Here is a 16,522-nt window from a genome sequence, read left to right on the forward strand (position 1 = left end):
GAACAAATATCCATTATGTCCATTTCTGCTAAACCTATAGGAACACAAGCTGCAGCTGCTCATCATCCTTTTACAATAGAACTGCAGACTCACTGAACCTCTTACTCCCAATCATTTTTTATACTATCTATCTCAGAAGAAAGAATATCAACGGATCACTTTGCTTCTAACTCAGCCTACATACAGATTTATTTGCTATAGACCTTGTGGTCTCTTATGTGGGAGTTATTTTATTTATTTTTTTAACAAAAAAAAAGATATCTGCTGGATTTCTGTTCTGGACACCAGTCATCTTTATGCCAACACCATGTTCCAGTATAAAGGTGTTCACAAATTCACATGAAGAGAAGACACAAGAAATAAGAAGTTTCATTGACATGTTATTGTTGAGTGATAACTTCATACTGGTTCAGGATAGAAGACTATATAGGAAGTTTGAAGTAGAATGTGATCATAATTTTATTTTCAACAGAATAAAAATGAATATCATATTGAAAGGGAAGAAAAAATGTAAGAAAGATTTTTAAAAATCAAAGTCAAGCAGCTTTCACAGGTAAATTATAGACTCAAATATAAGTTTGGAGAAAGAAAAAAAAAATGATCTTGAAAACATGAACCAAACTTGGATTCTCAGTGGCAAACTGCAGAAAATATTGATTGATTCAGCCAGACACTTGGTGAGGCTGTTTTCAAGGATAGAAAAATCCAACTTCATGAGGAGGCAGTTCTGTAAAAGAAGAAACCATATTGAAACTTCTTAGTAAGTCAGCAGATTCCCCGAAAGAATCCATTGAAAAATAAGATTGCTATGCTCTGTGTCTTCTCTTCTTCTTTAGTATTCTGCAATTTGAGCAGGTTCTTCTTTTAGTAGCAGAAACTTTCCTTCCACTCTCTTTTTTCTGAGTCTTCTCTTTCAAGGTACCAGCATGTCATCTAACATTGTTTTCCTTACTCTTCCCCTGGGCCTTTTTCTGCCTATTTTTCCTTCGATGGCATCTCTGATGATTCCATTCCCTCTCAGAATATGTCCGATCCAGTTTCCCCTTGCTTCTTTTTATCCTCCTTGACAGACTTCTTTCTTCTGCTGCTCTTTTTAAGACCTCTTCATTAGTTATTTTATCTGTCCATTTGATTTTTTCCATCCTTCTCCAAACCCACATCTCAAAGCTTTCCAAAATCTTAATTTCTTCTTTCTTCAATGTCCAAGTTTCAGATGCATAGAGCGCAACACTCCACACATAACATTTTATTAGTCTTTTCTTTAGGTTTCTATCCATTTTACTTCTGAATAAGAATATAGATATCCATCTTTATTCTTATCATCACTTTTGTTTAGTTACTTTTATACTCTGTATAAAAGTAACTAAACAAAAGTGATGGTAAGAATATAGATGGATATCACAAGGTGGCAGAATGTTCTGGAAATTGTTTTAAAAAAAATTGAGGAAAGAGATTCTGTAAGGAAGCAGAACAGAAGATAAAGATATTCATGATGAGTCTTTTGATTCCATAGAGTCTGATGTTAATAATATTCCTGATGTCTGGAGTAATTACTTTGAAAGAGTGTTAAATGAAACATGCAATAACAGAACAAGAATAGAAAATATTCAAGAGGAATGCATTTAGGAAGATTTGTCGATACTGGAGATTAAAAATTGTCGGATTAAAATTAAAGATTGCTAGCCTGGTTGGCTGAGTGGTTAGCATATCTGCTCTCCAGCCAAAAAGCTGCAGGTTCAAATCCCACCATGGGCATGGATGTTTGTAATTCTTTGTAAAAATACTAGTGGTGGTGGGGACAGAGAGCTGTAGAGTAGGAGCCCTCCCTCGATGAGTCCTTGGGCTCCCTGGAGGTGTCATGTAATAATAATAATAAAAATCATCAGCCATCTGAAATGTGAAAAAGTACCTTTAGTAGATTATATTTTACCAGAAATGCTCAAATATGGAGATATAAAAGTTTTACACTGACTGGACTGCATAATTCAAAAGATCAAATTTCAGATGATTGGAGTAGATCTCTTCTATTTCCCATCTTTAAAAATGGTACTAAAATTGAATGTGACATTACAGAGGCATTTCTCTGCTGAATACTCCAGATAAGACTTATTTAAGCATGCTTGAGAAGAGGCTAAAAAAATTTGTGAAAGAGAAACTTGGAGAATACCAAGCTAGATTCAGGCCATTTTAGAGGTTACCATGATCAGATATTCACTTTAAGACAGACATTTGAAAAATTATGAGAGAACAAATTTGTTTTGTAGATTTGAAAAATACATATGACAAGAATAGAACTGTTCAAAATGCCACAGTTATATGGCATAAATCAGACATCATATCAAGCAATTTGTAGTCTGAGTTGTAAGTCGGCACTTAGAATTGAAGGAAGTACAGGAAGATGGTTGGTTTGATGTAAAATTTGTTGTATGATAAGAATACACACTATTCCCCCTCCTCTTCCCCCATACTTCATCTCCATGGATCACATTATGAAGGAAAATGGCATTTCGGTCTGTTATTAAATTTTTCACTCCATAAAATAATTACAATAATGTTATCCCAGCACAGTGGGTTTGTACATAATGTTGTTTATAATTACTGTAAAATGTATTACACTAAATTTATTATAAATTTGTCAGGCAGTTAGATTGATTACCTTTTATATTGATGGTTATTCATTGCATCTGAGAAACAGTGTGGTCCAAAATTAAGGTGGAACACATTTCCGAGTGTTACAAAAATATTCTCAAACATTTCATCTTGTGAAGTTATGTCGATCCATTTGATCATGTTAAATGGTTTCATTAGATCAAATAATGCTATAAAGGAGCAGTCTAATAATGTTTTTTCCCATCAGTACAGTTATTGTCTGTTTGAAACTCATTACACTGAAACCCTGTTACATTAATGCCTTGTTTCGTGTGGTTTTACTTCATATTTTTGGCACACATCAACTGTACTATTTGAGATATTGCTGTAAATTTTTTTTTTTACCTTTGTTAACAGGTAAATCTTGTTTATGTTGAAATATTGAGGAGAATTTTGGTCTAGAGCAGGGCCAGGAAGCACAAAAAATCTTTATTCTACACATGGTACTAATTCAAGGATGTGATACACATTTAAAAAAAAAGTGTGTGTGTGTGTGTGTGTGTGTGTGTACACAGAATAGTGCAAAAAAAAAAGCATTGCTGAATATCTACAATGATATACGTTATGGAGTAAAAGTAAATGAGTGTTGAAGTTCAGTACTGTTTTTTTGTGCCATACCATATATATATAGAGAGAGAGTGGCACGGTGGAATACAAACTTGCAATGTGTTATGTGATGTGCGAGTGATGTTGTCTACCATAATCCCTGGAGTATGTATAAGTTCTGTAGTTAATTAGACCAAAAGGAAAATAGACACTGATTAAATCTCCCATTGCAGACAAAAGATATTGATGCATATTTTGCTAACATGATTGGCCAAATAGTTAATTTACCTGCCACCCAGCCAACATGCTGTGGGTTTAAATCCAGCACATGGGCATGAATGTATTGATCAACTTGAGGTGGGAGATGAATTTCATCACCTGGTGTAAAACCACTTCCCCATTTATTGGAAGCATTAAATGCTTAAAACAGTTCCATGTTTGGTCTCTATAGTGGTTTCCAGACTACTTTAAAAATAAATATTATTATTATTATTATTATTCAGGCCTCCATGGAGTCAAAAGACTCATCGTGGGAGGTCCTTCCTAAGAACATAAAGTCTGTCAAGACTGATTGAGGGGAGGTTTCCCCCCTAAGAAACACAAAGTCTCATACCACTCCTTAAACTCATTGACCGTTCTTGCCCTCACCACTCTATCAGGCAATGCATCCCACGACTCGACCACCCTAAATGCAAAGAAACCACTCCTCACCCTCTTGCTCACAGTTTCCTTTCGTAACTTCCAGGGATGGCCTCTTGTCATCACTCCTTCCCGCTGTTCAAAAAAGTAGAAGAACTCCCCAGTGTCAACCCTGTAACCACATCTCTAAAGTTTAAAAGTCTCCATCATATCACCTCTCCTTCTTCTATCTGCCAAACTCTGCAGTCCACATTCCTTCCCTCAGCCGATTTTCATAACTATCCTTGTACAGTCCTGAGAGCATCTTTGTCATCCATCTTTGTATCTTTTCCACAGTTAATTTATCCCCTTCAAATCTTGGGGACCAAATCTGAGAACAGTAATCCAAGTGTGGTCTAATCAGAGACTTATGCAACGGAATGATAACCCAATTGCAGCAATCCTCTGTGTTACCTTCACCACCTTTGCAATATGTCCCCTAAACTTCAGGTTTCTATCAATCATCAACCCCAGATCTCTTGTCTCCCCAACTTTCTCCAGTATAACTCCTCCCATAGAGTATGCAGCATCCCATCGATGTTTCCCAAACCTCAAGACCTTACATTTTGCTGCATTAAACTGACACCCCCATTCATTTGCCCATCTATCTAGCTTATTCAAATCCTCTTGCAGGGCTACCACATCTGCACTATTACTAATAATCCTTCCCAGATTCACATCATCTGCAAACAACTGAATATCCCCTTGCAATCCACTGGCAATGTCATTGATATAAAGGTTAAACAATATAGGTCCTACTACTGAGCCCTGTGGGACCCCACTTGTAACCTTCTGTCTCCTTGAAACTGCTCCACCATACGCAACTCTCTGATACCTATCAGACAGCCAATCCTGAATCCAGTTGACTAATCTCACATCCAGACCCATGTGTTGCAACTTAAATATCAGCTTATCATGTGGCACCCTGTCAAATGCCTTTGCTAAGTCTAAGAAAATTGCAGTATATGCCTTTCCCTCATCTAATGTTCTTGTAATCTTATTATAAAAGGCTAGCATATTGCTAAAACAAGAGCACCCGTTCACAAATCCATGTTGACTCTCACAGATAACATTACCCTCATCTGCCCAGTGCTGTATACGGTCCCTCACTACTTTCTCCAAGATCTTAACAACTACTGATGACACACAGACTGGTCTATAATTAGACACTTCCAGTCTGTTACCAACCTTATGCAATGGCACTATCTTACCTTCCTTCCATTCCCTGGGCACCTTTGCCGAAACCAGACTTTCATTGAAAAGCCAGGTTAAAGGCACTGTCAGTTCCCTAGCACATTCTCTCAAAACTCGTGGTGAAATACCATCCAGTCCCAAAGCTTTATTGACATCCAGAGTTCTCAGTATCTGAAACACACTCTCCTCCTGTATCTCTAAACCTTGAACCTGCCCTGTCCCTCTAGCATTAAAACTGACTCCTCCAGGTTGAAATACTCCAATAAAGTGGTCATTGAACAATTCCACTATGTCCTCTGCATCAGTCACTGTATTCCCATTTTTATCCCACAATATCATTCTTCCACAGTCATTTCTCCTCCTACTGGCCACATAGCTAAAAAATTCTCTAGGATTTTCTTTGGATCTTAGGGCCAATCTCCTCTCATATTCCAGTTTCGCTTTCCTTACCACACTAGTCACGCTTCTGGCCTGTGTCTTACATTCTTCACACATCCTCTCTTCACCTGTCTCCTTATATCTCTTCTATAGCCTCTTTTTCACATGCAATTCCTGTTTAATATTGTTTGTCATTCACTTTACTCCAAATTGTGTCCTCTTCTTCACTCGTGGTATACAACTTACCATTGCTGCTAACAAATATTCTTTCACAATTTCCCACGCACTTACGATATCCCAGCCTTCCAATTCCTGCCTCCATGAAACTTCCCGAAGTTGATGTCTAAGACTATTATAATCACCTGCATTATAATTCCACATAAGTTCCCGTCTCTTTGATACTCCTGCATGTCTATTCATTTTCCAAGTCAAAATCATATGGTCACGCTCTCCAACTGGTGGGAGAGATGTCATCTCAGTTATTATCAACTCTTCTGATGCTATAACCAAATCTAAAACTCTTGAACCTCTTGTTCCCTCTATTACATGTTGCCTAAGACATTTGTCCCTCAAGAATTCTAGAAATTCCATTCCACTATTGCTACATGCATCTTCCTCTCTCCAATATATACTACTGTAGTTAAAATCTCCCATAACAATCATTCTTCTTGCACTTGCCAAACTTAGCTGTCTAAACATCTCCTGGTCCCCATCCTCCATTCTCCTGGGTCTGTATGAACACCCCACTAAATATCCTGTCTTGTCTACCTCTACCTCACACCATATGCTCTCAAAATCATTTGTCTCACTTCCTTCCAAAGCCTCCACTCTTAGAGGACATAGGTCATCACTTATCATAAGCAGTACCCCACCACCACGCTTTCCCCTCCTATCCTGACGAAAAATGCTATACCCAACGACTTCTATTCCCGTTATTATATCCCCTTCTGTGAACCACGTCTCAGTGATCTCAATAATTTTTGGCCAGGCTGATGCTATCTGCGCCACCAATTCCTCTCCCTTATTCCGGATACTCCTGGCATTAGTATAAAGTATATAAATGCCATTGTTTCTATACCCAGCATTATCCCCTCTAGACTCCACTGGGCTTAGTGTTACCTGATGTCGTCTCCCTTCTCCCAAGTATCCATTCCCACAAGAGGCCACCCCTGCTATCATCTTCCCTGGGACACATTGACTCGTTCAGAACAGCAATCTTTCCAAATGCCTACGTCTTTCCTCAAACGCACAGTTCTTCCAGTCCTCTCTTGTCACACATTCTTGCTATTATGCCATTCAATATCACCGCTCTTCTGCTCAGCTCATCATTATCATACCTAGGCAACACACACACTATTTTTCCCCTCTCTGTCTTCTTCTGTACAGTCTCAAGCAAAAACCTCATATCTCTCGCAGCTCGACTTACATTACCACTCAAGTCATTCGTTCCTACCATTACAATCATCTCATCCACCCTTTCACCTCTCTTAATTGCCATAGCCACCCTTTCTATTGTTCCTCCTGGCAAACACTTCTCACGCATCCTATCTTGAACGCCATGGATCATTGAGTTGCCATACATTATACCTCTTACCATTCCCTCTCTCTCCTATTGTTTCCATTCTCTCCTCTTCTTTCATTCCCATAGGTCTCTCTCATTCCCTCTCCTCTACTGCTATTCTCTCTTCTAGCATTCCCATACCTCTCTCTCCGACTGTTTCCATTCTCTCCTCTTCTAGCACTCCCATACATCTCTCTCATTCCCTCTCTCCTACTGTTTCCATTTTCTCCACTTCTGGCACTTCCATATCCCTCTCTCATTCTGTCTCTCCTACTGTTTCCATCCTCTCGTCTTCTAGCATTCCCATACCTCTCTCTCATTCCATCTCTCCTACTGTTTCCATTCTCTCCTCTTCTAGCAACCCCATACCTCTCACTCATACTCCCTAAATTCTCTCTCTCTCCTACTCTGATTCTCCTTGCATTTATCTCTTCCATTCTCCTAATCTTATCTTTCATACTTCTGCTCTCATTCACGACATTCCACCTTCTCTTTCAACTCATCTATCTCCCTCTGCAGGTCAGTCACTCTTAATCTAAATTGACTCTCCCAAACAAAACCATCTCCTAAACTTTCACAGTCACTCACACCTTCCACACTATCAACTATTATTTTCTCATTCATATATATCTTTTTTTCATTCTCTCCTATCACACTACTTGTCTTCCTACATTCATTCCCCGTTCCTGGAGCAACAAAGTCGGATATCGATATTTCTAATGCACTTATTTCCTCCAACTGCCTGCATTTTGCTCATGTACACTCTCCGCTCTCTTTCACAAGCCGCATATCTAATTCCCGAGATGCATACATGCCGCAAATACTGCATGCCACAAAGTCCCTTATGATATTGCTAATAATTGAGTTCTTAAATGGCAGAGGACTTGGCGATACGGCACTTGCGACTGCAGCTGAATCCGTCATCATTCCTTACTGCCGAGTAGTGTAATCGTTAATTATTCAATTAATAAATTCCGTTAAATAAATAGAAAAAAAAGTACAAACAATTACAAGCAAAACAAAACATTTAAGTTCACTAAATAAAATGAGATATAACTAAATACAGTATGAAAACTTAGCTTCGTTTTGACTTCCACCGTTATGCATTCGATTCCGAAGGTAACCAAAATATATTATATCGCGACAGCAACTAACTTCCAAAAAACAACCACTGAAGTACACTCGTATTCAGAGAAACAATTTAGCACTCAAAAACGTAGAAAAATGGGGAAAAAACGTACTATTCATCAATTAAAAATCACTTTCTTCTACACAGCTCAAATTCACCGCCACATGCTATATAAAAAAAAATTGTTAGCTCACTCACAGTATACATTATGTACTACAGGTTTATAACCTTTTGTGGGTGGGAGTGACAAAAATAAACAAACATACATAGGGTGATCAGAGAAGGATTTTATTTTTAAAGCTCAAATGCATTTCAGCAGCTATTGTAGTCTTAAGGGCAAGATAAAGTTACGACAACTTTACTCTTGGTAAAGACATGTTTTGTTTATAACCACATGTTCTTTGCTTTTTGGGAGGATAGTGTATTGGTTAAGTCTGCTGAATTCATCCATCTATAGGTACAGTTCTTTTGGAAACTTTTGCTTTTCTGTATATTTCCTTTTCATGTATAATTTTTAAATGAAAGAATTGAATTCATTATTCACTTTATACATATATTGATTGTGAATAGTTATGAACTTCAAATTCACTTGTTTAAAATTAAATATCATTCTTAATTTTTATTAAATCTAAATTATAGTATGTTCCTTTTACCAGATTTTGATTGGCATATCAAGGTGAGACATTGCAACCATGGGAAAGAAAACTGGTGAGAAATCTTAAAATTATATGTTGTCAAAATAGTTTTCACTTGTATATGCTTTAAAAATGAAGAAGCAAATTTTTGTGTATATATATATTATGTATATATTTAAGTATATACATATGGAAGGAGAACAAAACTAGAGAGCAGGTTTGTCATATGTCGAAAGTGAATGATAGTAGTGAGTTGAAAGACGAAATGTGTGAAAATGCAATTGACAAGGTTGGTGTTGCAAGTGGTATAAGTAACTGCAAGAATGAAATAGTGGAGAATGACAAGATGGTAGTGGAAAAGATAGCACATGTACTTTGAGTTCTCCACAGAACAAAACATGAAATTGAGTTTTAAGCGAAACACCTAGTGAATGGTAAGACTCATAAGTGGAAGAGGAAAAACAGAGTATGAAAAAGCAAATGCATAAGAATAAGGAGCGAATATTGTATAGGGATCCATGGTCACACGCTCCTCAAACACTCCTTTTATCAATCATTTCTTAGTGTCATGATTAAGGATGCTAGTGACACTGTAAGGATGCAGAGAGTGAAGGTGAAAGAGATGTTTAATTTGGCTGGTATAAATGATTTAGCAGTTGACAAGTGTGGTATGCAAGAAGATATGAAAGAGTTGCAAAGTATATGTGAAAAAAAAAAAAGAGTGATTAAAGTTGTGAGTCTGTTGCCATGATATGAAAGAGGCAAGCTGAGATGGAAAGCTATGATTGGAAATGAGTTAGTAGCCAGATTGTGCAAGAGGAATGTTGTGAAGTGGGTTTGATGGAAGGAAGGATTTATATTAGGTTGGTGATTTGAATTTGAATAGTTTTGGAAAACTAGAATGTTTAGAGTTAATGCAGGTGAACATGGATCTAGGCAATCTAGAGGTTAGTAAATGGGAGTGTTTACATAATGCTAAGTATAGCACCCCAGGTTCTTAACTTTAGTGAACTAAGCAAGATGAAGTGTAAGGGAGGTTGTGGGATGAAAGGGTATTGAAGTTTATGTATGCTATTGCCAGAAGTATTCAGAATAAGAGCAAGGAGTTTTTGGCATTTGTTAGCTGAACTTAGCCAAAAGTTATGAGCATTAGTGAAACTTGGTTGACTGAGGATGATATAGTCATAGGAATTGAATGCAAAGGATACAGTATCTTCAGAGAGGACCGAAGGAACATGATGGGGAGAGAGGTTTTTGCTAATGATAGCAGAGGAATTGAAGCCAAAAAAGAGTAGAAGTACATCAGGAGGACAGGGATGTAGACGGTAGTTCATTTGAGGTTATCTGGTGTAAGATAGAGTCCAATAGGACAAAATATATAATTAATTGCTGCTATGATCCAGGGGATATAAAGGAGAACATAGATGACATGCATTAGAAAATTAACATGATGATTGCAGGTTGAATAATTATTATTGGAGATTTCAGCTATGGAGACATAGATTGGGAGGAGTAATGGTCACAAGGAAAGAAGGAAATTGAATTATACAGCTGCTGAGAGATAATTACCTGAGACAGAATGTAATGGAAGGGACACTAGGTTTGAGAGTTCTAGATCTAGTCATAATATCAGAGAACTTAACAGTAACCAATCTAGCTATTCTGCCTCTACTTGGAGAAAGTGATCATGTAGTCTTTCCTTGGGAGATGGCCAAATATGAAGAATTTTCCATTTAGAAGGGATTATATGTGGAATTACAAAGCAAGTGATTATAAGCTAAGGTCAGCTTTCAGCAAGGGCATATGACATAAGAATTTGGAGGAGAGAGATGTTGGTAGTGCATGGGAGATGGTCAAGGGGTGTTTGAAGAAACCAGTATCAGAAAAATAAATCAGGTAGGAATTAGATGAATGAATAGCATCATTAAGTAGGAGTTACAAACAAAGAAAAGTTATGGAGGGAATATAAAGAAAAAAAGTGATTAGCATGCCTATGAGTAGTACAAGGCACAGGGAAGAAGGGTGACCTGTATGGTAAGGATGGCTAAAGCTAATTATGAGAGTAGCTAGCTAATGAGTCCTAAAGAAATCTTACAGTTCTTTCACTGTGGCAAGTAAAAGGAGGAATGACTATGGAAGGATGACTTTAAAAAGTGTTGGTGAGGAGGTAACAGAAGGCAAACCAAATATTTGAATTACTGAGTGATCATTTTGCAAGGGTGCCATCTAGATGGTGATCTTGCAGTGCCAGATGTGACATTGACTGATGGGAGATAGAGGTTGAAGTGGAGGGCATTTAGAATATTCCAGAAAACCTCAATACAAACAGTCATGAGATTAGGTGGAATATCAGGCTGTGTATTATGAGAATATGCAAAGGAATTATGAGCTCCTTTTACCAAACTATTTAATTTAAGCTTCAGTACTGGGAAGGTTGCCAGTGGAGTGGAAAGAGGAGAAAATAGTTCCCACTGCATAGTTTCAAGACAAGTAGCAAATTACTAGACAGAATTCAGGATTGGGTAGATAGGAATATTATATTTTATAAGATGCAACATGGTTCTGTGAAGGGTTGTTCTTGCCTTAGTAATTTGGTTACTTTTTATAATAAAGTTACACTGGAGCTGGATAAGGGAAATGACTATTCAGAGATACTGCTGGGCTTTGCAAAGGCATTTGACAGGATTCCACATAGAACTTTGTTACATAAATTAGAGCAAATGGAGATGGATATGAATCTAGTGACTTGGATCAAAGGGTGGCTGATGGACAGATATCATAGAGTGGTTTATGGAGGAATTGAGTCTAGGAAAAGGTAGCTGACTAGTGGTGTTACCACAGGGCTCAGTATTTGGTCCTCTATTGTTTAATTTGTATATCAATGTAGGGACCGCGCGGTTAGCCTAGTGGCTTTGCGCTTCGCAACCATATGACTGGGGAAGGAGTGTCCCAGGTTCGATTCCCGTTGTAGACGTGAGGAATTTGAGGATCTTCCTCAGGCATAGCCAAGTTAGCCGGTCTTGGGCGCGGTCAGTAGGGTTTTTTCCGCCAGTTTATCTGGCGTTTTTCATCCCGCAAACAGGCAAACCGGCCCCGTGAACATACACCTCTACAGTCAAAAATATATCCCCCCAGCGGCAGACCAGGCGACGGGTCGGTTGGGAGTAGTACTAACAAGAAGTCGCATCTAAAGTAACACGCGGACCCTGCATAGGAAGCGGGAATAACGCGAAGAAGAAGAAGAAGAAGTATATCAATGTAGGGGTGCTTAGAAGTCAAAGCTGTATAACTGGGAGGAGACCTCCATGTGTCCTTTTAAGGTTATTATGAGGTTTAATGGAATAAATACAGCGCATATAAATAATTAAACAACACATTTAATCGCATGGATAGGCTTATGTGTTCGTCAGACTTGTTGTAATAGATTTCACGATATGATATGAACACAGATGGATAAGAAAATAACTATTTATTAACTTAGAAGCTAATATTTCGCTGGTATTATATCCAACATCTCCAGAGCACACAACACAAAGTTTGTTACAAAAGCAAGACAACCACAATCCGGTGTAACAGTGGGGCTAGCATAAGTAATTGTAGCGTGCAACACAAGACTAAAGTCCTAATATGGCGGCATCTAGGTTAAAAAAAATAAAAAAAATTCAAAGTTTTGAAATAGTTGTCCAAATGATAGTCTTAGAAAGTTTTAAAAAATAAAATAAAAGTAATAAATATTAATTTGGTCTTAGGATGACTGTCTCCCAAATCTTTGGTAGATTTATACAGCCATATTTGTTAAGGTTTGGAGTATGTTTTAAGGCTTCTGTTTATTCCAGGAACAACCTCTCTGACTTGTAGAAGCTTCTGTGCATTACTTTTGTTTCTTTCCAATTGATCCTGTGTGCAGGGGTATCCAAAGCATGGTCTACCAGACCCGACTTGCCATAGTGAAAGTGTCGGATATATTTTTTGTGTTCACTGAGGCGGATGTCCACAGTTCTTCCTGTCTGTCCGTAGTAGGCTTGATGGCAAGAACAGGGGACTTCATAGATGTGATAAAGGAGTGCATTTGTCCTTAGGTGAACGGATGAGAGTTGCTAATTTTACATAAGGTTTGAATACTGTGCGTAGTTGGTGTTAAGCACCCTAGATATCTTTTCAGATGTGCCTGTAATGTATGGAATAGACAGGAAGAATTGTGGGCATCCGCCTCAGTGAACACAAAAAATATATCCGACACTTTCGCTATGGTAAGTCAGGTCTGGCAGACCATGCTTTGGATACCCCTGCACACAGGATCAATTGGAAAGAAACAAAAGTAATGCACAGAAGCTTCTACAAGTCAGAGAGGTTGTTCCTGGAATCAACAGAAGCCTTAAAACATACTCCAAACCTTAGCAAGTATGACTGTATAAATCTACCAAAGATTTAGGAGACAGTCATCCTAAGACCAAATTAATATTTATTACTTTTATTTTATTTTATTTTTTAAAACTTTCTAAGACTATCATTTGGACTACTATTTCAAAACTTTGAATTTTTTTTTTTTTAACCTAGATGGTGCCATATTAGGACTTTAGTTTTGTGTTGCACGCTGCAATTACTTATACTAGCCCCACTGTTACACCGGATTGTGGTTGTCTTGCTTTTGTAACAAACTTTGTGTTGTGTGCTCTGAAGATGCTGGATATAATACCAGTGAAATATTAGCTTCTAAGTTAATAAATAGTTATTTTCTTATCTATCTGTGTTCATATCATACTGTGAAATCTATTACAACACATTTAATCACTCCTATATTTCATCTGTCACTGAGACATTGTCAGGGAAACGATATTAAAATTGCAAAAACACACATTTACCGTTTCACTCCCTACTGTTTATGCAAATTTGTGTTTTTGCAATTTTATTGTTTCCTTGATGATGTCTCAATGACTGAGATAAAATATAGGAGTGATTAACATGTTGTTTAATTATTTATCTCATTAAACTTCATAATGAGTTCAAACCAGCACATAAGTCTAAATAGCCTTTTATGGAATGCAAAGAACTGACTGAGCAATTTATTTATTGTGGCTTAAATAACCACAATAAATAAATTGTGGTTATTTAAGCCAATAACCACAATTCAAAACAATTTTTGCTTAAACCACAATTCAAAAATTGTACAACATGACAAAATTTCACGCCAGTTGGGGCAATGCTTCATTTAAACTAGGCTCCTATTCATCAGGAAACCAGCGTGAATGGTGCAAAGTCAGCTATTGGTACTATCAATGTAAGAAGCATCAACAGAAAAGAAATGGAGTTAGCAGAAGAATTGGATAAGTACCAGATCGACATAATAGGTGTAACTGAAACAAAGAAAACAAAACAAAAAAAAGTGAGATATTTCTAAGCAACAAATATAAAATGTTATATTCAGGCACTAACAATCAGAGGAAATAAGGAGTACCTATAGTATTGAACATTAAACACAAGAATAATCTGAATGATGTGTAGAGTGACAGCTGTACAATGAGACTTATTTGTGTCTATGGTCCCACAGAAGGTTCTACTAAGGAAAAAAATGAAGAAAAATTTTGAAGCATTAGAGAGGGCAGCTGCCACAATGAAAAAAGAAAAGTTGGTTCTTGTTGGAAATCTGAACAGCAGAGTCAGAAATAATTAATAGAATGGGAAAATTTGGATAAAAGAGCAAAGCTGATCATAGTGCTAAGTGCCTGCTGAATTCCTGTTCAAGACATAAAACATGAACTAGTTATTACTTACACCGTTTTCCAGCATAAAAATGTGCACAAATTCACATGTTGAGAAAAAGAAGAAAGAAATTAAAAAAAAAAGTCTTGCTGACTATGTTAATGTTCACAGCGATGTTTTCCCACTTGTTCAGAACACGAGGATTTGAAGTGATCACTATTTAGTTTTGATCATCATGAGATGAAATTATTAAAACAAATTGAAATTGAGCAGCTTTCAGAGGTGAACTGTAGACTCAAATCCTAAACATCATTCAAGAAAAAATGATAGTTTGAAAAACAAGAACTAAACTTTGGAGATTCATTGGTAAACTCTGAAAAAAAAACATTGGTTGATTCAGTCAGAGAGGCATGTGGTGAGGTTGTCTGTAAGGATATAAAAAAAATCAGAACTCCATTGTAGACTCAGAAAGTTAGAGGCCAAGGAAAAGAAGAAACCATATCGAAAGTTCTTGGCAAGTAAGTCAGCTTCTGCTCTTAGAGAATGCAGAAAAAAATATAAGAAAGCAAATCACTGTGTAAAACTAGCTAAACAGTAGTCATGGGAAGACTTTGATGAGAACATAGAAAATATCAGGAAGGTGGCAAAATATTCTGGAGGTTATTGAAATATCTTAGAAATGGAAGAAAGAGTACTGTAAAAAGAATCAGATGATAATGGTGACATGAAAACCGAAGATAAGGATATTCTAGATGTCTGCAGTAATTACACTTCTAAAGGCTGTTAAATGAACAAGCAGTGAACAGCACAGTAATAGAAAACTCCCAGCAAAGTGCAGCCATTGTAAAAGTTTTATAGTGGCTGCACTGGATGATTGGAGTAGAGCTCTTATAGCACCTATCTATAAAACAATGTGAGAATTATAGAGGTATTTCCCTACTGAGTGTTCCTGATAAGATTTATGCAAGTATACTTGAAAAGAGGTTGAGGAAGATTGTGGAAGAACAAGTTAGATTCAGGCCAAATAGAGGTTGTCAGGATCAGATTTTCACTTTAAGACAAATGATTGAGAAATCTTGGGAATACAACAAGCATTTGTATTTAAGTTTCGTAAATCTGGAAAAGGCATAGGACAAGGTGCCAAGAATAATGTTCTTCCAAATGCTACACTTATATGGTGTAAATGGGACATTATATTGAGCCAGTGAGGTGCACCAAGAGGGGAGGGGCTTGCTTGCCACCCCCCCCCCCCAAAAGGGAAAAAACTAGAAAATTTTCCAAAAATCTTTTCCTAATTAAAATTCATTTTTTTAAAATTTATGTTGTGTGTTCTACTCAACTCCCCCTCCCAAGATTAAATCCTGAGTGCGCTACTGTATTGAGCAATACATAGTAGTCTCTATTTAAGCTGTAAAGTGGCAGTTTAGAATTGAAAGAGATACATGAAGATGATTTGATGTTAAATCAGGTGTGCAATAAAGGTGCACATTATCTCACTGTTATTCGTTATCTGTTTGGATGACACGTAGAGAAGTGGTATTAAATATGATATCAAAATTGGCAATGTTAATCTTATCTCTTTACTTTATGCAGATGGTGTTATACTTCTGAATGATGATTATTGCTGATTTTCATACCAAATTTAATAAATTTGGTATGAAAATCAGCAATAAAGAGTCTAAAGACAATGAAAATAGGCAGAACCACTGAAAATATCAACTGTATCCTGAATGGTGAGCCTATAGAACCTAAAACATATCAGCTATTTAGGCACAATTTTTAGTGTAAATAGTAAATTAAATATGGAAATAGACAACAGAATTAGTAAAGTTGGTATGATAGGAAGATATCTCAATAAATTTATATGGAATAAGAACTTAGTCAAAACACTAAATTAACTGTATACATGATGATGCTCAAACCAAAATTAACTTATGGATTTGCAAGCTGGGTTAGAAATAAAACACTTGATTAAAAGATATGAGTGTTCTGAGAAAGATTAGAGAAGTGAACAGATAGCATCAATGGCAATATCATATTAAAAATGACAAT

The 16,522-nt window shown here is 36.9% G+C and overlaps 1 protein-coding gene across 1 annotated transcript in view; it reads left to right on the plus strand.

The window, feature by feature from the left end:
• Positions 1-16,522, plus strand: part of LOC150097052 (poly [ADP-ribose] polymerase 2-like) — a 184,641-nt gene that overhangs the window by 3,898 nt on the left and 164,221 nt on the right. Inside the window, exon 2 of the mRNA XM_090407855.1 lies at positions 8,792-8,843. Within this exon, the coding sequence (XP_090263981.1) occupies positions 8,828-8,843 (16 nt within the window). The 5' untranslated portion in view covers positions 8,792-8,827. The remainder of the gene's footprint in view (positions 1-8,791; positions 8,844-16,522) is intronic.

The sequence above is a fragment of the Typopeltis vanoorti genome, chromosome 18, assembly GCF_054136105.1.
Source record: "Typopeltis vanoorti isolate ZY-2024b chromosome 18, IOZ_Tvanoo_1.0, whole genome shotgun sequence".
Classification (NCBI taxonomy): domain Eukaryota; kingdom Metazoa; phylum Arthropoda; class Arachnida; order Uropygi; family Thelyphonidae; genus Typopeltis; species Typopeltis vanoorti.